Source organism: Leptosomus discolor, chromosome 4 (genome assembly GCF_034619465.1).
Source record: "Leptosomus discolor isolate bLepDis1 chromosome 4, bLepDis1.hap2, whole genome shotgun sequence".
Taxonomy (NCBI): Eukaryota; Metazoa; Chordata; class Aves; order Leptosomiformes; family Leptosomidae; genus Leptosomus; species Leptosomus discolor.
The window spans coordinates 73,457,511-73,483,226 of record NC_141394.1 but is presented as its reverse complement, the minus strand read 5'-3'; the positions used below and the strand labels follow the sequence as shown (position 1 = coordinate 73,483,226).

Genomic DNA, 25,716 nt, shown 5'->3' with positions numbered 1-25,716 from the left:
AAGGCTGTAGTCCATGCTTTCTGGAAACATTGCTTTTTAAATGGGAGTGTATTCATAATCAGAATTGTTTGCCAGATGGTTATTAAGACTGCTGTGATCTTGGGACACTTGAAATATTCCCCATTTAATAATGACTGTTAAAATATTTTTATTTTTTTGAAATACCAGGATAAGGTATTTTTCTGGTACATATTCTGTGACTAATCAGTTCTCTATCAAAACATTTGTTTGTAGACACCGTTTACCTTTGGCTTGGGCCAAAGGGCACCATATACAACTGGCGAGCATTGTCTTCTTTGTAGAAGTGAACGAAAAGATGCTTCGCTTTCAGAGAGCGGAATAAAAAATTCTAGCAAAACGGCACTTTCCACATCTCCAAAAGCAAACAGTATGCTACACCTTCCACTGTGGGTGTGTCCAGACTGTCGGCGAACAGTCGAAAAGGAGGAAAGGCATGCTACAATAGAGCAATCTCTTGTGGTAAGTTGAAGTACTTCAGTTCGGTCAACTAAGAAGAGACGTTGTTATAGTCTGAATGCTACTTTGTGCTTTGGAACCACTTGAACTGTGAACACTTAGGAAGTATTTTTTAGAGGATTTTGAGTTGGTTTTCCTATGAGCTAAACTGAACAGGCAAGTTGTTCCAAAAAGGAGGAGTTCTGATTCTGAGTCTTGAATCAAATTCTTGGATTATTTTCTTGCTGGTTTTTTGCCCTTTCAATTTATTGGATCTCATACTTTGCCCTTTTCACCTTTACTTAAATTCTGTTTCTTCTCCTCTTACCAGTACAACTTTAATCATTACACTTTTTTCTGTTGTCTGTCTGATTATGTGTCCTTTCCCCCCTTTGTGAGGTAAGCTATCTGAATTTTCCTTGTTCTTGAGCAGTGTTCTTAAGTCACTACAATTGCACTGCCACCTTCCTGCATGTCTCACTTCTGTTGTCTTTTCTTTCCTGTATATTTTTTAATGAAGAAGCACGACTTTATATAGTATGCACATAACAATTTAGTATTCTTTGTTGTAGTACTCCAAACACTGATTTAATACATGGTGCTAATATTTCAAGTTGTGATTATTTTCTAAATTAAGTGTTAAAATATCTTTTCAAATGAGAATTCAACCTCACTTAAGAGCTGCACTCAGTGTAGCGGAAAGATGCAAAAAATTGATTGACAGGTCCAGCCAAACCCCATTAGAAGTAAACTGTGACGTTATACTGCAGAATGAAATCTTCACAACTCATCTGGGAAGCCACACTTCCAATAATTGGAAGCATTATAGATTCCAGCTGACATCTTGTAGAGAGCTAACATACTGTGCACATGCCCATAGGCACTTATAGATTTTTATTTCAGTGAACAAATCAGTGTGAAGGAAGGTTATCTTTGTATAGCATATGTTGTTAAACTCATGTTGAAAGCCCAGTTAACGTAGTTTTTCGTAAGGAAAATTTAAGAGTATATCACTTGTATACAACTAGTGTATGCTGATATTCTTGCTATTAGCAAGGGTTAGTAAAACTAATTAAAGGAGATGGCATCTAAGGGAATTATACTGGTAGTCTGATGGCATGCGCGTCCTAGAGAGTTCAAAGCACAGCAAGACTGAAGCATGTTATTCAACTGAGTCAAAATTTTTTACATATTTAAGCTCTGTTTAATGAACTGGTAAAGAAAATAAGTGTTCTACAAGTGCAAGGAAGGCAGGATTTGCTTCCTAAACATCTTGTTAAGTTATAGATACTCCAGGTAAAATAAAAATCTTCAGTACTTTTTGATTTGGCAATTGTTTCCTTTTTTAAAGAGGAATTTTTGAAAGCAAACAGCAAAAGGATTTTTCAAGTTGGGAAGCTTGGCTTGGAAAAACAACTAAATGTGTTAGGTGGCTAGTGAAATTAGAGCAACCAGCTGGGGGGGGGGGGGGGGGGGGGGCGCCAAACCAAAATGAGCTAAAAAAAAAAAAAATCTGTTACTGGTCACTGCAAGCCAGAGTCGAAGTGGTTTTACTATAGATGCTGTGTTCAGGTTGCTGTTGCTCTTGTTACCTAGCTTGGTTTGCCTCAGCATCCTCCCCAGGAGGTGGTCTTGCTGTTGGCCACAAATGCATGCAGGTTCGTTTTGACCTGTGTCTGCATCCTGTTCCAGGATCTGGGGTGAAGCACGAACAAAACCCCTTCAGTTACGCTCCTAATGTGCGAGGGGTCTCTGCCTGGTGCCACAGGAAGCTGGTAGCAACCTGGGGAGGGTGCAGGAGGGAAGTGTGGTATGTAATGGGGCTGGAGCATGGAGAAGGGAGAGAAACTGGAGACCAAAATACCAGCAGCCTTGCTTGGAAGAGAGGTTTGTGTCATCTGCTAGTACTGAGCAGCACTGTACACAGGACATAGCATCCATTCCCAGTGACAGCAGCTTTCTAACATCCATTACTATGAAGTAGTATGTCTGGCTGTTATAAACAAGGAGATTTTATGCTTTTTGCTAGAAGGGATTATTGAAATACAGAAGTCAACCATACTGTCAAATAAAGACTGAAGAGATATTACTAGTTTATGATTAATCATGGATGATGCAAGCCTTCCTTTAGCTTAGTTCATTGTTTATGCTGGAGTACATAAAGATGATAATTATAACCAATGTATTTTGCTTACTGGAAATGAAACTATGTTTATGTCATTGGTTTTCTCAGTCCATATCTTGCACTTATTAAGCTTTTTGAAGGTAAATTGTTTGTGCCTGGTTGAGTGTCCTCCCCAAATATATTCAGCACTAAGAATTGCCACTTTAATATTTGCCTACCTATTAACATTTCAGACTCTTACCTTACAAACTGAAGGCTACCTGTGTTTTTTCCATTCAGAGCCAAGATTTCCTTTTGCACATGCCTCTTGGAAACAGTGGATCACAGCAGGAATCTGTAGGAGGAGGAAGAATAACTGTTGGTGCACAGACAGTGCCTGCTGCAGATCTTAGCAATTCCTCTCCTTCAGACATAGCATGCAACTGTGAGGCCTGTAATGAGCGCAGGTAAGAACTAAATTCAAACTCTAGCACGGTGCCTGCAGTCAGACTGTGGGCAGTGTTGTGGCTTATTTGTTGGTGTGTGGTTAAACTCTTTGAATAGGCTGACAATAACAGTAACTTACGGATGGCAGCTGTTATCCACTTCTATACTTTATTTTAGGCATTTTCAGATGTACATTGTTTTTCCTGAAGAGCATCTTCACAATGGTAGGAATCCATACACCTGTGTGAGGTACAAATACAGTAATTATTTTTTTCATTGTTCGCAGAGAAAATTCAGCAGAGCCTGAACGTGAACCTCAGCAGCTTCAAAATTATTGGTCAGAAGTAAGATACATGGTTCGGTGTATATATCGTCAAGCTGGGACCCCCTTGGCAGATGACCAAGACCAGTCTTTGGTACCAGATAAAGAAGGAATGAAAGAGCTGGTGGATAGGTATAGCACTTTGAAAAATATCTATTAATTGCTAAGGGGATTGTTAGAATTAGTTTTTAGGTAGTTTGGAATATTGCCTTTTAATAGAATGTTGTTTACCGTCTGGCTGCTTAGAATGATTGCCTCTTTCCCAGAATGAAAAGTCAGAACAGTCTATTCTATTTCATGTAGAATTTTTAAATTCTAGATTGAATGCATGGGAAGCTATTAAATGTGTATGCTGTTTGTGACAGGAATATTAACATATAATTATAGAATAATAGAATTGTTTAGGTTGGAACAGACCTTTAAGATTGTAGAGTCCAACCATTAACCCAGCACTGCCAGGTCCACCACTAAACTGTGTCCCGAAGCACCACATCTACACCTCTTTTAAATACGTCCAGGGATGGTGACTCAACCACTTCCCTGGGCAGCCTGTTCCAGTGCTTAACAAGCCTTTCAGTGAACATGTTCTTCCTAATGTCCGGTCTAAACCTCCCCTGGAACAGCTTGAGGCCATTTCCTCTCATCCTATCACTTTTGACTTGGAAAAAGAGACCGACACGCACCTCCTTGCAGGTAGTTGTGAAGAGTGATAAGGTCTCCCCTCAGCCTCCTCTTCTTCAGGCTAAACAACCCCAGCTTTCTCAGCCACTCTTCATCAGACGTGTTCTCCAGGCCCTTCACCAGCTTCATTGCCCTTCTCTGGACACGCTCCAGCACCTCAATGTCTGTCTTGTCATGAGGGGCCCAAAACTGAGTGGGGGATTCAAGGTGCGGCCTCACCAGTGCCGGGTACAAGGGGATGATCACTGCCCTAGTCCTGCTGGCTACACCATTTCTGATACAGGTCAGGAGGCTGTTGGCCTTCTTGGCCACCTGGGCACACCGCTGGCTCATGTTCAGCCGACTGTCGACCAGCACCCCCAGGTCCTTTTCTGCCGGGCAGCTTTCCAGGCACTCTTTCCCCAAACCTGTAGCGTTGCATGAGGTGGTTGTGACCCAAGTGCGGAACTCTTCACTTACAGAAGGGTCCCAGGATCGTGTTCTTCGAAAGACCTTGATATGATTATTGTTAATAAGACAGTTTAGTTTTAGTTGCTGCACATGAAAATCTTACTTTGTTGAACTAACCAGATTATAATAGTACTTTCATCTTACTGTAGTTGTAACAGCTAGAAGAGAGTTTTCAAGGAAAAAAAATAAGTAATATTGGCCATTGATCACTAGATGAGGTGGAATCTAAGAACCTCTTTCTTATTTCAGAAGTTGAAATAGTAGCTTTTCTAGGTCTGAAGTTGAAGATGTACTTAATGAGGTTGTCAGATGTGGGTTATTTCCTTTTGAGAATAGTGTGGTTGTCCTTAAAGTGCTCCAGGAGGTTCATCTTGGTTTCCGTCTAACCAAATGTGTGGTCAAGGAATAGTTGCTCTCCTTGGTTCTGTACGAACTAAATATACTAAGGTCTGACTAGTCTGACAAACTGTAGTGATGTGGAGTTTCTAGTTGAAGCTAAATTCTGGTGAGGTGAAGAAGCTTTTGAAAGATTATAGCAACCTAGCATTGCTCTTTATATGACTATACTCCTGAATCAGCCTTAACAGGTGCTTAAATAAGCTTATTGCACTTCTGTTATATAAAAGCTGAGTGTTTGGTTTGAACATGAGTTGTGTAAATGTAGAGTAATATAGTATGCCTATTAGTCACACTTTGTTTATTTAAGCGATCAAAATATGCAACATAGGCTTTGAAATCAAAGACGCTTAAATGTTGCATAGTGTGTAGGTAATTAAAACTGAATCACAGCTAAAATGGGGGTTGATTTTTTTTTTTAATGCAGTCTCTCTTTAATGGAAAAATTTTGGAAACTGGAACACATACTGTGTACCTTTCTTATGTATTTGGGAACTTTGATTTCTCTAGAACTGTTTTTCACTTTTGAGAGAGATTATTAAAATGCAAAGGCAGAAACTGGATCTCAAAGAAGGAAACCTTAAATATCAATATGAGTATTTTTTTCTTGAGTTTCTTAAGTTCTCCAAAGTTTGAAATAAAATTAGGATACTGTGTTTGAACACACACACCAGTGTGTCCAGTCTGTGGTGCTCATGTCATGCAAAATTTTTTAACAAAGCTAGTCGATGTAAGTATTGAAAGTGTAAAAGCGAAACAAACCAAAAAAACCCCGAACAAACCATGTAGGTAGCATGCCAAAGGTCATGCTGTGGCCAAGTAAATCTGTGTTTAAAAAGCAGAAATTCCTCATTCTATACTCAGCTGTGTTAGACACAGCTGGCAAGAAACAGGCTATCTGGTCTTCTTACTTGAAAGTAGGTAGTGGTGCCAAGTACTGTCCCTATTGTATGTTGGAGCACTTCATGGCAATATGATAGTACTGTGCTTTGAGTGATGAGGGAAGAGCAGGGACTAGATAGCAGCAGACTTTTATTTGTCTAACTCTTAAGTACTTACCTAATCCCTTTCTTCTTCCCCACCTCCCTGCGCTGTAAAAAAAACTGAGACAAGTGCTTAAACTCCATGCACAGGACTTTAAATAGTACGATTTTGCTCTAAAGTGCTTCAAAGCAGCCGTCGTGTTCAGTTTTCTTCTGTGTGAGGTGGTTCAAACCCATGTCTTGCTTCCGGGAGAGTATCAGACTTAGTCAGCTGTACGTTGTCCTTAGCAGGAAGCCTTGATGCTCTTTGAAGCTGTGTCTTAACAGTGACAAGTCTTGCAGGTATTGGGTGGCTGAATTGAGTGCATGGAGGGCAATATGGTTCTGGAGCTTCAATGTTAGTGTGCTTCCCGGGGACAAATGAGTCCCAAATTCTGGTCACTATTCTAGCTTTAAAAAAGTGAAGTAATAAAATACACCAGTCATTTGTAATAATTGCAGTTAGGCACTACCACAGTAGAGTGCCCTAAGTCATGTTCCATGAAGGATGTTCTTTGTGACTTTGTGAGTCCCACTCCTCTGCTATGTGGTGGCGCAGCTTTATTAAAACGTGCAAAAAAAATAGCCTTGTACAGAAGATCTGCCACTTGGGGTAAGAAAATCTCAGTGAAGGTGAGGAGTTTTCATGAATGAGTGTCTTCAAAGCTTGATGAGAGATGTCTTTTTTCAGTTCACCTCAACAAGAAAAGGGTCCCCCAAAGCAGTCACCAGGTCCAGTTTGCTTAGTATGTATTTAGACCTGTTCTCTCTTCTGAACAGGTCAAACTCCTTCAAAGACTTGAAATAAATGCCTGTCCTTCTACACAATATTAATCGGGCCTGGGACTGCCTGTTCCAACTGGGACATCTATTAGGGCTGTATGTAACAACATGGAGAAGTTGTGAAGAAACTTGTCTGAACAGTCTGGGTGTCCGTAGGGTTGTATGCAAATTGAGTCAAGTTTAGGGGTGTTTTAGCTCACAAGTTGAAGTGAAATGCTGAGGTCCTAAATTAATTTGTTCCTCGGGTGTGCAAGCATCCTAGTCCTGAAGCTACATAGGAGCTCAGTTCCCCAATGTGAAAGCGGGGAACTGGACTGTGTTCTCCCAGATTTAAGGTAGTCCTGTAATAAACCCTAGCCATTGTTTCTTTTTGATGATGATGATGGTAACTGGTAAACATTTCTAGGAAAGTGAAAATTGTTGATTACATGCTTTTCTCTTTTTTGGTCACTAATATTCTAAAAATATAGGCTTTGTGAAAGAGATCCGTATCAGCTTTACCAACGATTGGAACAGCAAGCTAGAGAATATGTTCTTGAAATGAAGGTTCGTCTGCTCAGACACTTGTCACTGGGATCTAAAGTTGCATCAACATTAGCAATACAGGGGCCACCACAGGCACATCAGTTCATCTCACTACTACTTGAAGAATACAGTGCACTCTGTCAGGCAGCATGTACAATCAGCGCCTTTCTAGTTACTCTGGTAAGACTGAAAAAATAACCTATATGCTTGTACTTGCTAGAGGTAATGCTAGCAGAGCTGTTCTGGGCTCTTTCAGGTGTCTTCTGTGGCTTGTAAATTATAAGATTTGTTTTGTTTGTTTGTGCATGCTTGGAGACAGGGAGATTCTGCAAATGCAAATTTAATTCTTCAGAAATGTAGATTAGGAAACTCTTACAGCTAATTGACAAAATTATCTTGTTTGTAAAGAAAAGGTGGGATGCCGTTCGTGGCACTTACTCTGAAACTGATCTTTAAGCAGGTCTACTAAATTTTACATAATGCCTTTGAAAGCGTGTGGAACACTTCTCTATTAATCTTTAATGGTCTCTTGACAACTGCATTTAAAGAACACAAACTTTTATGTGTATCACTAACTTAAATTGTTTCAATGTTCAATTTTTCTTTTCCCTTGTAAGCAAGAATGGCTACTTGAAAAGATGATCTCTTGCATCAGAATTAATTTGCTGTGTTATTTATTATTTCTAAAGTTCTCGTTCTTTTTTAAATGCTTGTTTTGTCAACAGATTGTGATGTTAGACTTGGGATTATATTGTCAAGTAGAAAATAAATAATAGCCTTAAAAATCTCTTCTTGAGTAACTGTCCATCATGAGTTAGTAATACAGTAAACAAATTCTGTAATTCTATTTGATTAAGGGCTGAGAAGGTTCTTAGTCCTGTTTTGTTAGTAATCCTTTCCTGTACATCCTTTGTTAATATCCTTACCCTGTGCATCCCTTCTCTTGTGTAAACTTTGTGCAAGCAAAAAAAAAAGTGGATAAACTGGTGAATTTGGGGTTTATTGCCAGTTAGCTGAAAATGACTGTCTATGCATATAGAGAAAAAGAATAGGCAATAACAAGACTATGATGGCCATTGGTGGGAAGGATATAAAATGGTGGGGAAGCAGAGTGTCATTACTGAGGTAAGGCTGTTGGTAACATTGAATTGGCAAAGCAGGAAGATGTTTCTATTAAGAAACTTGAGCATATCTGATGCTTTTTTTTGTTGTCAGTGCTCTATATGTGCTATTGTCTGTGTTGTCTTCCCCGGTTTTATCACTTAGATACAGATGTGAGGTCACTGCCCTCTCCAGTTTATTGGCTGCTTTTAATAGTCATGAAGTCTCTAACAAGGTGCTTGAGAGAAGATTACTCTTCAGGTCAATTTGCATTGGAATTTAGACATTTGTTCAGCTGAAAAGTGGACAGATTACAGTACAAATGTTAGCTTTCTCAAAGTAGATTCGCCAACAATGAGCCCGTTAGTGCCAGAATTACGTAACTGATCAGAAAATAATATTTTAATTATTTTTTTCCCCATGGTTATTATTGTGAGCTACTAGTCATGAAAACTTCCCAGCTAGAATAGGTTGAGGTAGTGGCCATAAAGAGAAAGAAGATACTTGAACTCGATTATCTACCCCTTTTCTGACAAAATTCAAAGTTAAATAAAAATCCTGTTGTCTTGTAAAAAGAAACAACAACAAAAAAAAAAGTGTAGGAAAACACAAAATACTCCAGACTTTTCTTGTCCTTTTCCTTCTGCAGCCCACTAAGTACAGAAAACTTCTTTCTACTAAGCTGTGACATTCTGAAACTGAAATGTGAGAATGTAGGATACTGTCTCTTGTCATAAATTTCTTAGATTTATTAAATGGAATAGTATGTCACAGCTTTCAGTACAGGTAGTAGAGTCATTACCCTTTTCAGTGTGCGTTGTGATTTTGTTTCAAGATACCAGTGCACTATGGAGGAAGGAATCACTTCAGCTAGAATACGTAAAAGGCAGTCAAGATCTCAAAACTTGGTGCAACCTTCCTCTTTTAAGTAGGAAAAAACATATAAAAACCGCGAACAGTAAAACCTGTTTGTGTAGCATGCTGTACAAAGGCATATAGTGCCTCTAACCTCCACCTGTGAGGAACTAATTTCTCAATGAAATGATGAACAGTTGTCCTTCCTTTCAAAGGAATCCAGCTAACTAGCCAAGTTCAAGAGCAGGAACTAAAGCCTTGTGCCCTACCAGAGAGTGACAGATTATACTGAGAGCAAGCTGGAAAGACTGTGGTCAGTACAGAAGAGCCCTCAAGTATGCAGTATATATACTGGACTAGAAGGGAAAACTTACCTGGTATTTCTTTGTGAGAAATATGCTCATCTGTGCAATCTGATATGCGAGATTTTGTAGATAAGTGTTGACTGGTTCGTTCACAGCGTAGTAAGGAAATTGCTTAGGAAATCAACGTTTCTCAGGGGTGACCCTTGAAAAATTATTAGTGATTTATAGCAATTTTAAACATTTTGAAGACACTATTCAAAGTGAAAGGGTGCATGTGTCTTGTGCAACTTGAGGGAAAAAGAATATCCTCCCACCCTTCTTAAATAATAATAAAACTCCAAACTTGATTCTTTTTTTGAATACTGATACTCTTGTGTTTAGGTCTGATATAAATCTGGATTTGTTTTTTAATCTGCTGTGCTTAACAAAACTTTGAAATTCCAGGATATTCTGGTATTTCTGTGTACTCGAGGTTATACTGCACAGGGCTCACTTGTTGATCTGATAGTGTGAACACTTGCATTTAATTTTGCTGTGTGTGGGAGTCCTGGTATAGAAAACCTGGGTGCTGCTGTCTATATGTGGGAAAACATACTTGAAAAAATGTTATACCTGTCTTTGATTCTTATGTTTTGATAATAATAGATTTAAATTTTAGGTCTTGATGTTACATAAAATTATGTGTTAAATAACCTCAAACAGAAAAACATTCTGTTTTCTAGAGAAGCTGTTGGTTTCTTGTCTATTTAGAAAACTTTGGTTTTGAAGCTGTGCTTGGAGAGAGCTGTTTACTTGATTCATGTCAGTTTTGAGTAAAGATTATACCTTGCCATCATATATGTGTCTGTTACTAGGTGAGTTCAAAGAACTGAAAAATAATCAGAGATGGGCAATTGTTTGATAAGAAAACCTGAGAATAACTGGTTCAGATCATGAAATGCATCTTTCAGTGCAAAAATGAATGGAAGCTTTCAATGACATTTTTTCTAATCCATGACAATTTAGAAAAACAAGGGATGAAGCTATGGTTATTTAAGTCATTAAAGAATTACTTAAATTCTGAGTTTCTGGGCATTAAAACTGGATAAGATCTGAGCTGGATAATCCAGCCTGTAGGTGGGAAACTGGATGTAAAAAAAAAAAAAAAAAGCTTGCCTCAGACAGAATTTTTGTTGTTTTTTTCTAACCCTGGCTTATTTCTGGTGTTTTTTTGTTATAGGAAAATGAACATTTGAAGAAATTTCAGGTAACATGGGAATTGCACAATAAGCATCTGTTTGAAAATCTGGTATTTTCTGAGCCGCTCTTGCAGAACAGCTTGCCAACATTGGTGTCACAGCTAAGGTAGAGTTTAACTTGTCTTTTGTAGTTTAAAAGAGAAATGAAAACCCGTTTGCAACCACAGCATTTTAAAAAATAATAATTTTCTGCTGCTTCTACAATTTAATAGGTAAAAATCTCTGATCTGTCTTGAAAACAGTATTGTTGATTAAGCAGGCTGCTGTCTTAACTTGCTTGTCAGAAGAATTACCCTAATCTGCTTACTTACAGGTTACCTAATAAAATGACAGCATCCTATGAAAATGCTGATGATGTGGCTGAATAGTACTGTTTTCACTTGTCATCAGGCACTGCTATTGTCTTCACAGCTCTACAAGTGAATTAAAGCCTCAGTGCCTTCATGCTTCCCACAGTGCACAAACAACTTAATGTGGAGTTTTAAGCTATCTTTTCATTGGAGAAAGCAAAGGATACAAACTCCCTTGCTATGTACTTGGAGGTCTAATGGCATGTTGCTTTTTGGGGGGCTTTAAAATGCATATTTTGTTAGCAAGGTTGCTCTGCTTGTAACTTGTGAACCTGCAAAGTGTTTGGGTTTTTTAGGGAAGATGTATATATTCATAGAAATTTTACTCTTTCAATCTGAACACTTTTAAAGTACAGTCATGGGTGGTTTGTGTTGACGTCTCAATCTTGTTTTTAATGAAGAGATATTTATGCTCTGTGGACATGTGTTTTAAAGGTATTGTCTTGGGTGTTTTTGGTGGTGCAAGAGCTGTTTGATTAAGTCTGTCATAAAACGTGTTGCTCACAGTGAACAAAGAAATTTCTGATGAGTTCTTCTGCTAGTACGTGTTAGAAAGGAAAGCAAGAAAAAGCAAGATAGCTTAATTGTCACTAGGCTCAGCAAGAAGTCTGAAGTCCCTCAGAATAATTCATGTAATTGGTTTATGTGAAACTGAGTTGGTACTAAAAGCCTGTTTCTTTCATTTCCTTCCTTTTTTTTTTTTTCTTTCCCTCACCAGGCAGTACTTCTGTTGCTATATTGAATAGCATGTGGGTCAATCACACATTTTTCCAGTGATCTGTGTTTGACTTGCCAGTACCACTGTCACTGGCAATATCCCTCAGTCACCTCCATGCTTTCTGACAAAGCTTCTCTGCATCTCACTCCAGCAATCTGGGCTGTATCAAGACTGTTTGTTGCGTTCATCTGCAGAGCTGAGGATGGTCTTAGTGAAGCTTATGGTCATTTCTTAAAGAAAGCATTGGATTATTTTCATTTACCTGTTGTTCTCAAGTGCCACTGCAGTTAAAGTCTGAGCAACAGAAGGTGTTTTTCTAAAGAACTTCACTGTAGTGACAGCTCGTTCAAGGCTTAAATATGATGAAGTCAGAATCTCTTCCTGCAGGAATTTCTTTTCCAGTACATCTGTGTTCACTAGGTAGTTTTAAGGGTGTTTCACATAAACTATGGTTTTGCTTAGATTGAGTCACATGAGTGTTTTTGAAAGAAGAGGTTCAGTACAAGCTTCCTTGTTCCATGGTTTCTAGTTTATATAGCTTATGTCTTGTTCTTCTTTGGTAAACATAATTACGTCTGTTTTCACGGGGTCCCAGGATTTTACTGCTGAATTCTCTGGGTCTTGAAGTATGAGAATTAGGTAGCCTTCCCTAAGAAATTTTTCTGGAGGGTAATCTGCCTTCTGTTCGGAATTGGTAGAGGAACCTTCCATCAGAGAGGCCTCGCATGGAGAAGCAGGGATCAGCCTAGTCCCCTGATCATTTGGTCAGTAGAGAATCATTTGCGTGCAGTAGAGAAGGTGTTGCCACAGTTTCTTTACAAAAGAGTATTGGCCTCCTTGTTTTCTCTTCCTGAAGAAGAAATATGAAGCAACATTTTGGCATCTCGGTTTCACTTAAATTTTGGGTGTTCGCCCTTTCTCTCATCCCTTATTTAATTCACTAAATCTTTTGTGTATTTCTGGCTTTTTCAAAATATATAGTTCATATGCTGTGTTTAGTTCCAAGGATGCTTATCAGATGTCAGACTGGAAAAGATTTTTACTTAGGAAGGCTTAAATATAGCAGTCTTGAGGGGATGGAGGTTACTAGCTGGTAGATCAGCTGTGTCAGTATTTCATAGGACTGGTTATCTACTCAGGGTAAACTACCAGGGTCTTCATGTATTGTATCTTGTTTTACTACCTAGTCAACACCTCTGGTTTGTTTAGGAAGCGCACTCAGTTGTACAAACTGCAGACCAGCTGTAAGAGCTGTCCGTATGCTTATCAAGAGTTAATTAATCAGGAGGGCTTCTAGATCAGATATACAGCCCTTGATAAGGCTGTATTTTATAATCAGTATTTAAGGAAATTCAGTCCTTTCATAGGTGAGTGACCAGTACTTCCAGATGAAGGTGTCTATAAGAAAGATTTCTTGGAGGTCAAATATCTTCATTGGCTTAAGATGCTTTTGATTACATGCAACCACTGACACGTCTCCTGCATTCAACGGACTGCTTCATTGGGGTTTGGTAATAAGGTAACTGACTGATACCTGGGGCTCTTCTGACCTTTTTGCTTTCCCTGTATGGGATGGGACAGTGTTCAGGGTATATGCACAGCTTCAGTTAAATGCTGTTGATCAAAAATGTCTGGGTTCCAAATCAAGTTAGACAGGCATACAGAGTAGGATCTATGTCAACAGGTATGCCTTGGAAGATTCAATTACTGTGAAGTGAGCAATTCTTGTTAAGTTTTATGTGTGTGTGATGCTTTTTATTACCTTTTTTTACTGCAGTCCAGGAATATATTCCACATCTGTTTACAGGACTGAAATATTGCCTAGATCGTTGCTTTATACTAGCCTTGGGGGGTGAAAGTGTATTTACTAGTAGCATGTTAACCTCTACTCGTGAGTCACAATAAAAATTGAAAGTGTAAATTCTGTTGCATTGCTATTTAAATCTTTTAAAATGACATACTTTTGCTTGTAGTTTGAATGCGTATTTTAAAAAGATTTTGTGCACAACTAGTGTTTGAAAGAATAGTACCACTCAGCAGCAGTTACAAGAACAAATTCTTGACTTCTGTACAGTAGGGATCAGAATTTCACGTAATTGCGTAATACCAGAAATGCAGGCTTCAAAAAAAAGAGCAAATCTTGATATAGTAACAGGAATTGACAGTGTTTGCACCGGTAGCGAGGAAGTGGTGTATCCTAAAGTCACCATATCCCTTTAAACTGCTTTTTATACTCTACCAAGCATGGACTTCCCAAGTTTTTAAGGTGCAGAATTGTTCATGAACCTTTCTAAAGTGGTTGGATTGCAGGTTCTGGGCAAAACCAACAAAATAAACCAAACTTGAAATTATTTGCAAAGTCATGCTAACTCAGCTCTTCATTATGCTTAATTGCCATGTTAAAATTTAGGGCTCAGTTCTTTGTCAGATGGGAAGCAGGACTATGTAGTTCTTATGTTGGATTAGCATCCTGTTGCAATAGAAATCTAAAGCAACCCTCCCTTATGGAATGGGACTTAAATATCAAGGTTTGAGATGCTTGAATTTTGTTTTTTTGGTACTCGCCATGCAACCTAATTAACTCCCAACTGGTTTCCTCTTAATTACTGAGTAGGAGAAATGTTGAAAAGCTTCAGTTTATTTGTGTCAGTTTATAGGTCATTACAATTCCATGTGCTTTAAGCACATTATTGGATAGAATTTTGTCTTCTAATTTATTTCTAAAGTCAAGATTTCAGGAGTTTGCTTATTAAGAATCACTGTAATGATGCACTCTAATGGATTTTTTTAAAGGAAGTTGCTGTACAAAAATTTAGTAGTAGAAAGGGAGGTAAACCTGTCTCCTATTTCTGGGGCTCCTTACAGAGACACAGTCATCAGCGAAGAGCATAACCACATTTTGAACTTGATGCCACCTGAGTGATAATTCGGTTGCATGCCATTATCTACTATCTCATTTGCTTGGTTCTACAGCACTTTTCCCAGCTGGAGCTCCAACTTGTAATCTAGTAATCTTTTTAGCATTGATCATGAGAGTTCTGATTAACAAGCTTCTGGCTTTATTTTTACTATGCAGCTCTTTAGTAAATAGTCAACGTGTATATTTAGCCCATAGAATTTGGAAGGATAAATATATCAAGCAACAAAATTTGAATAAATACGGCTCAGTAGGTTTGACATCTGGTTGCTTGTGGGAAAGAGGCTCTAGAAATCTTGCACTTCCCACATACTTGCTATTGTTAGTTACAGAACATGGGAACAAGCGGTTGTTGGATATTTTTTGAAAAATGACTAAAAATACTCAATTTTGGGATACAAGCAGCTATGTAGGCCTAGGTGTATCAATAACGGCACTTTGACAACGCTTTTTTAGTTGGCAGAACTTAAAAGCATGATTTTTTTTCAGTGAAATGTGTCTTCTGTGACAAGTGCTGTTTGAACTTCTAGGCTTGGAACAACACACGATTCCTGTAGTGAAGATATGTATAGTACCTTGCTACAAAGGTATCATCAGCTGGAACAGGAAATGGGTCAAGTTGCTGAAGCATGGCTTGAATGCCAGAAAAGAATAGATGATTACGTTGATGAACAGGTAAGGATCGTGTAAACAGTCTTGACTGACGATGTAGGCAGCAGCCTATGCAAGCAAGTGAAGACTTTATTTTTTATTTTTTTTTGTCCAGAGCTTTGAAGCACTGAAATGTAACTTTTTTTTATTGATGTCAGTCTTTCAGAATAGAACACTAACATACCAATACATAATGGTGATTGTAAAGTAGCATCTTCAAATTGTCGAAGCAGATTGTTGTGCCATTGTTTAGAGATGGTCTGTGAACATATTTTAATTACTTTAGCCTGTGAATTACCCGTAGCATTCTTTTTAGTAGATGTCACTAGGAAAAGGAAAAAAAAAAAACACCCCACCCACCCCACAAAAATACCTGGTTTCCAAAATAATAATTGCACTATGTGTAATCCATAGGAAGAGGTTGCTTTTAAAAGCTTTGCATGTTGCATAGTGTGATGGTGACCTTTGTACAGTTGTCAAAATCAGAACTCCAGAGTCTCACTGTATAAATACTTGAGACCTCTGAAGTTATCCTTTTTTAATGAAGTGTATCTTCTGATAGCTGATTCTTCTGAGTTTGTGCTACATTTCAGAAAAGAATCACGTTGTTTTGCTGACTTGTACGTTGTCGAGGGCTTAATTTTCAGGAAAATAGCTGATTATTTTGCAAGTGGTTGTTTATACTCTTCCGAAATTGCTCATGTGCTTTTTGTCTCATCTTCAAAGAACTTGAATTTTTTTTGAAACGCCTCAGGATAAGGCTTTGGATACTGTTCAATCTTAAGTATGCTGGAAGAAAGAATATGTCTTGAAATAACTGAAGATACAGAATTCTGTAGAACTTTTCTTGTATATTGAATTTGATGAGCATTAGGAATATGGAGATTCAATTCGAGGTGTAGAAATGCTATGTTACTCCTATAGATAACAAATGTATTTTAAAGTCTTGAGGTGCGCTGTAAATGCCCTTCAGAAGCTGTTCCCTGTGATGAAGATTTAAGTGAACTTTTACCATTAATTCCAGTACCTTCAAGACTGAGACAGGACATAGCTAATTTTATTTTCAGAGATTGTTCTATATTTGGGGCCCACATCTGTGAGCTATCAGTTATGAAGTTTTCTCTTAGTCTGGCTGCTTTTGTGCACCTAAATATTTGATTGCAGCTCAGTAAAATTTCATCATCTCGCATTCGATGCTACTAGAAGTCATTTTCCCCTTGGTGTCAGGATGTCGTGGCTGTCTGATACTGCCTCCCCAGGAAGAAAGGGAGCCCAGTTCACTTCTCATCATTCACTTATTTTTTTCTGCAAAAGATGGAATTCCTGTAGAGTCACATTCATATCAGGCTTCGGACTGGTTGATCTGCAGCACTTCAAAATCAACTCTTAACTGATTTTTCTATCAAGTGACCATGCAACTGCCACAAGTACTGTCTTGCAGCAGTTTTTTAAATCTGCTCAGTGAAGCCTGTATCCTGATGCAAACACAAACCCTTCTCCCATTTGGGGAAACTTAATATGATGACTTCTTATTTCCTAGTGACCAAAAAAAACCCTGCAAGGGGTGTGTGTAGGGGAAACAATTCTAAAATTTAAACCATCCTATTTTAAAGGAGATACTGATATTTGTATTGGTATTTGTATGTAGTGAAAAATATTTTCACAATTGCACCTTAAACCCCATGTTGGTGATAACCTGTGGTTATACTCTCTTGATCAAAACTACATCATTCAGTATAACCATCTTACCTGATTTTACAGTAATATTTTTGTTAACAAGGTAGAAATCAGAAAGCCTGGCTACTATGGAAACTGTAGATCTTAACAGTGAATGCACATTCATTATTTGCTGCCTCTTGGCTTAACAAAATTGTGAGGTTTTACTGCTGATGTATCAAAGGTTAGAACACAGACTACAACAGAGGAAAACTTAAGAATGGTCCTGATTTATCTACTGTGGAACTATACCCGTAGTATAGTGGCGTACCCATAGTATAGTGACAGGGCATCAGCAGAGGTAGTTAAGGGACCCTCCACTAGGGTATGTTACGTTACTTGTTCTTGGGGAAAAAAGTGAATAGCTTTTGCAAGCAATATAAATACTACTTTTTTTTTTCTTTTTAAGATTGTGTAAGATAGCTATTTCATGCACAGACATGTAACCCAATACACTACTATATGATGTGTGTACGCTGTAATAAAATTTAGAATAAGGATTTGTTTGTATCAGCACCTGTATTCATCACATATTAAAGTCTGAGGAAGATGCTTAGGGTATCTGGAATACAGGAGAGTTTAAATGTATGCAGCCTATACGTCCAGATCCTGTTTTTCTTACCAAATTTAGACTACATTTAACTGGAGGTTCTAAATATATCTGGATCATTTCCATAAGTAATGGCTAGTCATGTACTTTGTGTGAAAGTGTTTCCTTTTTGTTAATGCTGAGTCCCACAGAAGAAAGGAACACAGGAGTGCCTTTACCCAGCTCTGCAAGAGCCCAGAGAGAGTTTCTTGCTCTCACATGTCCATGTGTATGGGTTTTTTGTTTTTCTTAGTCCTGGTCAACGTAATAGAAAAATAGCATTGTACAGGCTTAACTGTTCTTTGTCTTTGTGGCAGCGGTATGAATAATTGAAATACTGATTATTTTTGGGTGCTGAAAGTTTGTGATAAGAGGAATTATTTTTATTATTTCTAGGGAAACAGGCTAGGAAAATAGATTAGGTTCAGAGGTGGAATTTGGGGTGCTCAGATGCGCTTTTCACGTTTGATACAGTTTTTAAAATTTGGAAGCAACAAGCATCCTATGATGTGTGTATGAATATGGGAGTTCTCACAGGTGATCTAGTGGTATGTGTCAGTTCTGACCAAACTGCTGGCTTCGTTTCATATTAAATCTGTTTCAGAATGGAAAAATACTTGTTCACCTGCCTCTCTCACTTTACCATGTCTTGTCTGCTGGATTTCAAATAGTTCTTAGCCTCAAATAAACAGGGAGGAAGGGAGAGGGTGGTAATGACTTCTCTTTTCCATTAGGCAGCAGTGGTAGCATATTCATTGCAGGTGTGCAAGGCTGAAGTGTTAATTTTTCCTTCTGATATCATTTGAATTTATCTCTTACTCCCTAGCAGAATTCTTGGGTATGAATCATGTGGTTTGTATTGCAGCTGCTTTGCTCTGCTGAAATAAATAATCGTTGGGGAAAAGAAAGAGGGGAGAGAAATGATTTCCTATTATTTATGGAATTAATAAATTAAGGTACTTGCGGACATGGGGCGTTGGAAAGGCTGCGAAGTTGGAAGTAGGAAAACTTTAGCCTCAGCCCCTGTTCCTGTTAATACTCAAGAGTACCAAGACTTAAGCCGTGCTGTTTTCTTTGACAGTTTCTTGGCAGGCTTGAGTCGGCAGCTCCCAGTTAATGCACTGGCTGTTTTAAATGTCATTCTTTGGCATTGAAGTCTTCTCTTATAATGTATAGTGAATGCAGGTGCCTGTCTCTGATGGCGAGGATTCAGCTAGGTGGCAGGGCACGTAAACCAGTGAGTGTTGCTGTGTTCAAGTATAGCTCAAGGGTCCTCAGAAACTGATAGTACAGCCAGGAAGAAATTTCCAATGTTCTCGGCTGCAGGCTCTGCAGTACCTTTTAGTGTGTCTAAGAAATGGTACCAGTGACTCAAACATGCATACTATTTTTTTTTTAAGACACATGCACATGATAAACTCATTTTTTGGTGTTAATGTAACCTCACTGGAGCAAGGGAAATGAAAATCCACAGTAGTAATTAGAATTACATGCTGCTGATTGTTTCAGAAATTCATTAGGCAAAACTTTACCACTTAATACTGTTTCAAATCCCCAGCTTAGAATTTCATTTTTCCAGGTTAAATAGTGGTAATAGCAATAGTACACTTAGGTTAATAGTAAGATTTTAGACTTTGGATGAAGTGTGAATTTCTGGAGGCATGCTTTTGTAGTAAAAAAAAAAAAAAAAAAAGATTACTAGTGGTATAACCTACTGGACTTTGGCTCACTAACTTATCTTTATGAAGCAATTTGTTATATTCTATAAGATCCTAAAGAACTGTGAAAGATAACCCCAATAGTTGGTTTTCCTCACTGATGAAGCAATGGTGTTAAAATGTAAGGTGCAACAGGAGAAGCTTTCTTCTTGTGTTTTGCTGTGTTAAATTCATGGAAGCTTTGGTGTTCTGTCAGAGTGCATTTATTTAATAAATCAGAAAATATCATTTCTGTACAAAAAGTTACAGACTGTGAATGCATTAATGGTGATGTGATTCAGAGACAAGTAATTATTAAATATTTTTCAAACCTTAGATAAATCATGGGCATGAAATACATTGAGGAATAAGAGTGGTAAATAGTGTTAGTCTAGGTCACTACTTCTAATTTTTTTTTTTTTTGACTCTTTGATTGCGTGGTCAGTTCAACATGTGGTACATCAGAGTTTGTACTTGAGCCTGTGTTGAGGCCTTGCCGAAAGTCCTGTATCTCTAGATTTTAATAGATTTTAGTGGATCTGAGATGTTGAGGATTTAATGCCAATCACATTTTATTGAAAATGCTAATAATATATAATGAAAAGAAATAGTAACGTGAGGAATAACAGTGGAAGAATCCAACTGAAAAACAGGGTAAACCAGTATAAAATCTTATGTTTAGGTGACTCAAATTAAATTATTAGCAAAAAAACCACACTTCATATTGACTATGTAAGTACTTTCAAAATAAGCAAGCTAGGTTTAGTGAAACTGATAGACCAACTGACAACAGTGTAGGTTTTCTATGATTAAAACAATGAGTTTTCCTTAAATTCTGTTTTAGATGGCAATGAAAACAAAACAACGCATGCTAAAGGAAGACTGGGAATTTTTTAAACAGAGGCGTTTTATTGAAGAGCAGGTAGGATTTTTTTTTATACCATACTAAGTTATACTAATGCTTCATGTACATTTGTAAGATGCAAACTTATGAGTGTAGTATATTGTACTAGTTCTATGTGATCTAATTCTGCAACTCTGCCAGGCATGCGATTTCATCAGCTAAAGTACAGAAAAGCAAGATCCAAGAAGAGTATGTGATAGTATATAATGTCAGTTACAACAAGTAAAAACGTAAGCACCATAGATTTAGGATTAAATACCAGGTGTAAAAATTCTTTATACAATAAAAGGGCAACTTTTGATGCCTTAGAGTGGGATCCAAAACAGCCAATACATTGAGCGTGGAGCTGCCTTGATGTACGTGATTGGGAATGTTGCGTTCAAGAGTTTAACAAATTCCCTTGTGTGTGCAGAGCTGGGGAGCAAGAGCCATGGTAGCAGGGCAGATGATTGCATCTGTTAATGACTCTCAAGATCACTCTTACATCTGTTTTGTGGGGAAAAGGCTGAGCAGAACTGTCTGCCTTTTTTAACCTGTAGCCAGAGAGGGGCCAGTAGTAGTTCCTATATTATAAAATTATCTGTTGGTTAAGTCAGTACTCTCTTCTGTAATTTGGAAGTGTTCCAATTATCTATCGTGCTTTCCACAAGAGTACAAGAGTCAAGACTGGATGGGGACCCTCTCCGATCCTGTACCACTGTGCAGAAAGAAATGCTAGTCATGAGCCAAAGAAAGAGAGAGTATGAAAGTACATTTTAATAAACTTAAACTTAAGCTTAAATTGGCAATGTCTCAAAGCAGTCATCAGTAAGTACTTTTTCCTATAAGGAACATAAGCCTGTGTTAACCATGTCTTTAGAACATGTGGTATACAGGGCTCCTCAGAGGACTTGAAGAAGAATCCTCTTTTTTCCTTGATCCTAATTGGGCTTAAGTGAGCTGTAAGCCTGTGGCTGCTTAGGTAAGGATCAGATCTGGGCATCCATAGAAATGGAAGCTTAGGCACATCCTTGTTTAACCTAAGGTTCGTAGGTATCTAATGAAATTAGGTGCTTTCAGGATTAGGCCTCTGCTATGTGGAGGTTTTGGACTGTGTTTTTTCACTGATGCAGTCAAGTCCTGTTTCGGGCAGCTACTTCATTCCTTGAATCTACCTCATTGTGGCTGCAGAATTAGTCCTAATTCTTTTTTGCAAGCTAAGGATGAGTTTGCATTCTCTCTTCAGTTGTCAGCAGTGTCCTTTTGTGCGTGCTATGAAACAAGACAAGAACTGCTCAAGTTCAGAGTGTGTCAGCAGAAATACCAAGCAAGATGCACATACAAATGAATCAAGGAGATGGACTTGGCCACTTCACTGTTTCATAGTAGAAACATACTTTCTTTGGAGAGTTTCAATGCCAAATGTTTGTTGTTCATAACTTTGAACTTCTTCCTTTTTTCAATCATGATCAAAACACCACTTTCATGAAATTATTCTGAATTACTCTGCTTTTAAAATATTTTGCCCAAAGAACCGTTTTTGATTATGTAATTTATTAATCATGATGTGCCATTGAATTGTTAATGGAACGACTTGCACTACTAAAACACTGCCTTTGTAATTTACTTCAGCTTAATAACAAGAAGGCACTAGCTGGGGAGAACAACTTCACCGACACAATGAGACACATGCTGTCATCGCGTTTGAGCATGCCTGACTGTCCCAACTGTAATTATAGAAGGAGGTAAGCTGATGTTTTTAATATGAAATCATAATAAATCAATAATTTTTTCTTTGAGGAAAAAGCAAGTACATTAGTGAAACAAAGTGTGGTTACTTCAAATGAATGCTACTTACACAAGGTCATAAATATTTGTAATCTTAATTCTTGAACAGATGTACTTGTGATGACTGCAGCCTTTCACACATTTTAACATGTGGCATCATGGATTCTCCTATAACGGATGATATCCACATTAACCAGTTACCACTACAAATTGATTCTGCTCCGGATTATCTATCTGAGATCCGCCCACCCAGTATGTCTTCAGCAAGTTCAGGATCAGGTTCCAGCTCCCCTATTACAATTCAGCAACATCCCAGATTGATCCTCGCAGATAATGGTTCTGCACCAACTTTGTAAGTTCTTTTTTCTGTTTTCAAATTTTGTAGTGAATTGAACTTAAGCAGGCAAGTTGCATTGGCTGACTATCATTACGTATTGCTAGTTTTGCCTCAGAAAATTATTTATTAATGGTACTGTACTCAGCAGACCACAACTCCAGTGCTGTATGTTGTGCAAACATAAATTTAAAAAAAAATCAAATCCTGTGAAGGTCTTTAATTTCTGTAGACCTTGATTTAACAGTGTTGCTAGAAGTGTGTGTAGTATGTACTTTCCAGCTTTGAGATTACAAGGACATCAGATACTGATCTACGTTAGAGCATCACTTTGAAATGTCACTTTTTCTTAGACTGAGAGAGGGAACTGATGATCTTTTCTTTGAGGGATGGTCATTTCATATGAATCAGTTTGGTTCCAAAAAAACTGTTCATTAGGAGGCTTTTAGGGTTATTGAAGTTGTGTTATCTAGTCTTGCATAAAAAATTACTGCCCCTATCAGAAGTATCTGCCACCCTCTTTCTTTTATTCAGATCACAGTAACTGTCAGATTTGAGGCATTAGTCTAAGGGTAGACTTCTGCCCCTTCCATAATCCTGAGGGGTTAAAACTGCTTGGTCGGCTGGCTTCTGTGTGTGGTTAGGGGACAGCTAAGGAGCAGTCTCCTCTGTCATGTGATATTCTGAAGGAATATTTTAAAAAACCTGACTTCCAATATTGGTGGGAACACTAATTAAATACCTGTTGTCAGTCCAGGAAATTGGCGTGAGCGTTCTGTGTTGATGTGGTGTGATGAACAAGGAAAGTGCAGATGTGTGGGATGTTTCTGATGAATATCACTTCACTAAGTTCCATTTCCTTTAAACCTAAACCTTTACCTTTGTATCTACTGCCTTCAATGGTTTAATCTTCCATAACAGGACTTTAGTTTCTGAACCCATTTGGGGAGTGCTTGAAAACAGATTATGTGGTGAGAAGTTTAGCTGCATATTCTTAAATGTGTGGTTTGCAATTTTTGTAAACTGTAGTTAGTTTTGGTGCTGAAATGTCCAAAACTGTTCAATTTGTTTCTTCAGCAGCTAGTTCAGTGAATCCAAGTATTATTTACTGTGAGAAGTCTATTTTTAGGGAAGTACCACTGCTTCTTGGGGAAGGGCCATTTTATGTCTCATAGTATCTGCTGTGTTTTATTTCCTCATTGAACATTTGAAATACCCCTAATAGTGCCATCATGTAATTAAATTTTGGCACAGTATCTCATGGAATGCAAAAAGATGAAGTGCACAGTTTAAGAGCTCTTTTAAGAGCTCTGGATTGCTGTAGAAACACGAGCTAACCAATCTGTGCAACGCTTCCCTGGAGCGGGTAATTAAATGTGCACGTTCTTTTACTAGCTGTCTGTATGGAAAAAATTTCCATTAAGTATTTTAGAGCGGCTTCTGAAAAGCACGTAGATGTGGTGTTGTCTAGGAACTAATTGCTGTTGCAAAATTTAAGAGTTACTGTGATGTATTCAGTGTTCCCTACTTACTGACATATAATGTATGGAAAAACTTGAAGTTTATGTTGTGCTTTTTTTCCACTTCACAATTCCTGTAAAGGAAGTCATTGGCATAAGGTTTTTTTCATAAAATTAAAGGTCCTCCATATCCTGTAGTCATGAATTTCATAGATTCTTCATCACAAAACAGTGGTGGAAAAATATTTTGCACAAAAGTAGCAGAGAATCTTATTTTCGATCCAGTCTGTCGTTTAGACATGCCACTGCCGCGTTCAGTAGGATTACGTGGCAGGTTGCTTGATTTTACTTGCTTGAAAGAATAAGTTCAGTTAAACAACTTGCAAGGGAATCTTTTGACTCCTAATTGGAACATTTGCACAAGGGATGCCCTCAACTTCATTTCTTTTTGGTGTTCTACTTGATTTCACAGTAAGTGAGGTTACCGAGCACTGTGATTTATATAAGCGTCTTTTCCTCTCAGTGGTAGCGATGATGAAGATGTTGCACCATTATCAGCAAAATTTGCTGATATCTACCCACTGAATAATTATGACGATGCAGAGGTGGTAGCCAACATGAATGGAATTCACAGTGAGCTAAACGGCGGAGGTGAAAACATGGCGTTGAAGGATGAGGTACAGCATTTACAGTGTATCTTTTTCTGGCAGTTGGATGTGCTCCCTGGAGAAAGGCCTGCCCTTCACCCCTGTGTTAATGAGTTAATGTTGTCCAGTCTCCTCAGGTGAGCAGTACTAGCAGCAGTTCCTCAGAGGCAGATGATGAAGAAGCAGATGGGGAGAGCAGTGGTGAACCACCAGGGACTCAAAAGGAGGAAATGTCTCTAGGAAAAAGGGCATTAAGGAAAGATGAAGCAAAAATGGATAGTCCACCACCTTCTTACCCCAGTCAGCAGGTATAGTAATCTAGAAGCAACCCTTTTAGTAAACCAATTTTTGGAATCTGTCTGCTTGAATGATAATACATTTACATCTTCAATTAAATATTTAACTTCTAATATATTAATTTATCAGTAGGTAGGCGTGATATCTAAATTACATTTCAGCTGATTGTATATTGTCATGACTATTATCTTCCTTTAGTCAAAACCTGAAATATGTTAGTTACATTGAAGGTGGCTTTAGTAAAAGGGGAAAAAGTGTATTGCTGCCTGTATGAATGAGAAGCAGAAACTAAGAAGCATTTCTGCTTGCAAGTTTGAGCTTGGTCTTTGATAAAATATTAACGTTAAGTTGTTTGAAATTAGTTGAGGCGGGGGGGAATGATGCAAGTACTTAGATAACGAGCCCTTGTTAATATTATATCTGAGGACTAACTTTGGCTTTGCCTGTTTCAACCTTGCATAGTTAAATCCATTGCATGAGTTATGGCATGGGTCTTGGTGTTAGTTTTTTTTTTTTTAATGGTTCAAGATTATTAAGCTCTTTACTGTAAGGCCATGAAACGACCCAGAGAACCATGCGTAGTGTATCTGCTCAGCAGGTGGTGGTGGTTGGTTTAACAGCTGAGCAGCAAAGCATTCGATGGACTTGTCTTTGTGACTGTGTGGCTTTTAATCTGGGTTACCCTGCAGCTACAACACGGGCTCGCTGCTTTGAGAGAAAACATACCAGTTGCTTTTATTGCTTGTTGTACAAAAGAATCCACATCGGGGGGGGCACCTTTGAGAGCTTAGATAAGAGTGAGGTGGGAACACCCATTGGATGTTCCCCTGTGGTTAGGATGTTTGCAAGGCCTTCCACTGGAAGTTTTTTCTCATGTGTTGAAGAGTATTAAGCTACTTTTCTTTCAAGCAAGTGTGGTGAGAATTTTTTTCTGTGTATGGCTGACCAATGGTGTAGACTTACATGGGCTGAGACCTCTGTCAA

At 38.2% G+C, this 25,716-nt stretch overlaps 1 protein-coding gene across 3 annotated transcripts in view; it reads left to right on the top strand.

Annotated features, from left to right (window-relative positions):
• Window positions 1–375: 375 nt before the first annotated feature.
• Window positions 376–25,716, top strand: part of FAM193A (family with sequence similarity 193 member A) — a 46,490-nt gene continuing 21,149 nt past the window's right edge. The window contains exons 1-11 of one of the 3 annotated variants that reach the window (XM_009950902.2): window positions 376–477; window positions 2,861–3,027; window positions 3,294–3,461; window positions 7,132–7,366; window positions 10,667–10,791; window positions 15,201–15,345; window positions 20,168–20,245; window positions 21,839–21,951; window positions 22,104–22,346; window positions 24,312–24,465; window positions 24,564–24,743. In XM_009950902.2, coding sequence (XP_009949204.2) covers window positions 391–477; window positions 2,861–3,027; window positions 3,294–3,461; window positions 7,132–7,366; window positions 10,667–10,791; window positions 15,201–15,345; window positions 20,168–20,245; window positions 21,839–21,951; window positions 22,104–22,346; window positions 24,312–24,465; window positions 24,564–24,743 — 1,695 coding nt within the window. In that variant the 5' untranslated portion in view covers window positions 376–390. Of the gene's footprint in view, window positions 481–2,860; window positions 3,028–3,293; window positions 3,462–7,131; window positions 7,367–10,666; window positions 10,792–15,200; window positions 15,346–20,167; window positions 20,246–21,838; window positions 21,952–22,103; window positions 22,347–24,311; window positions 24,466–24,563; window positions 24,744–25,716 lie in introns of those variants that run through there. The other 2 variants (XM_009950901.2, XM_086464922.1) reach the window with 2 other exon arrangements.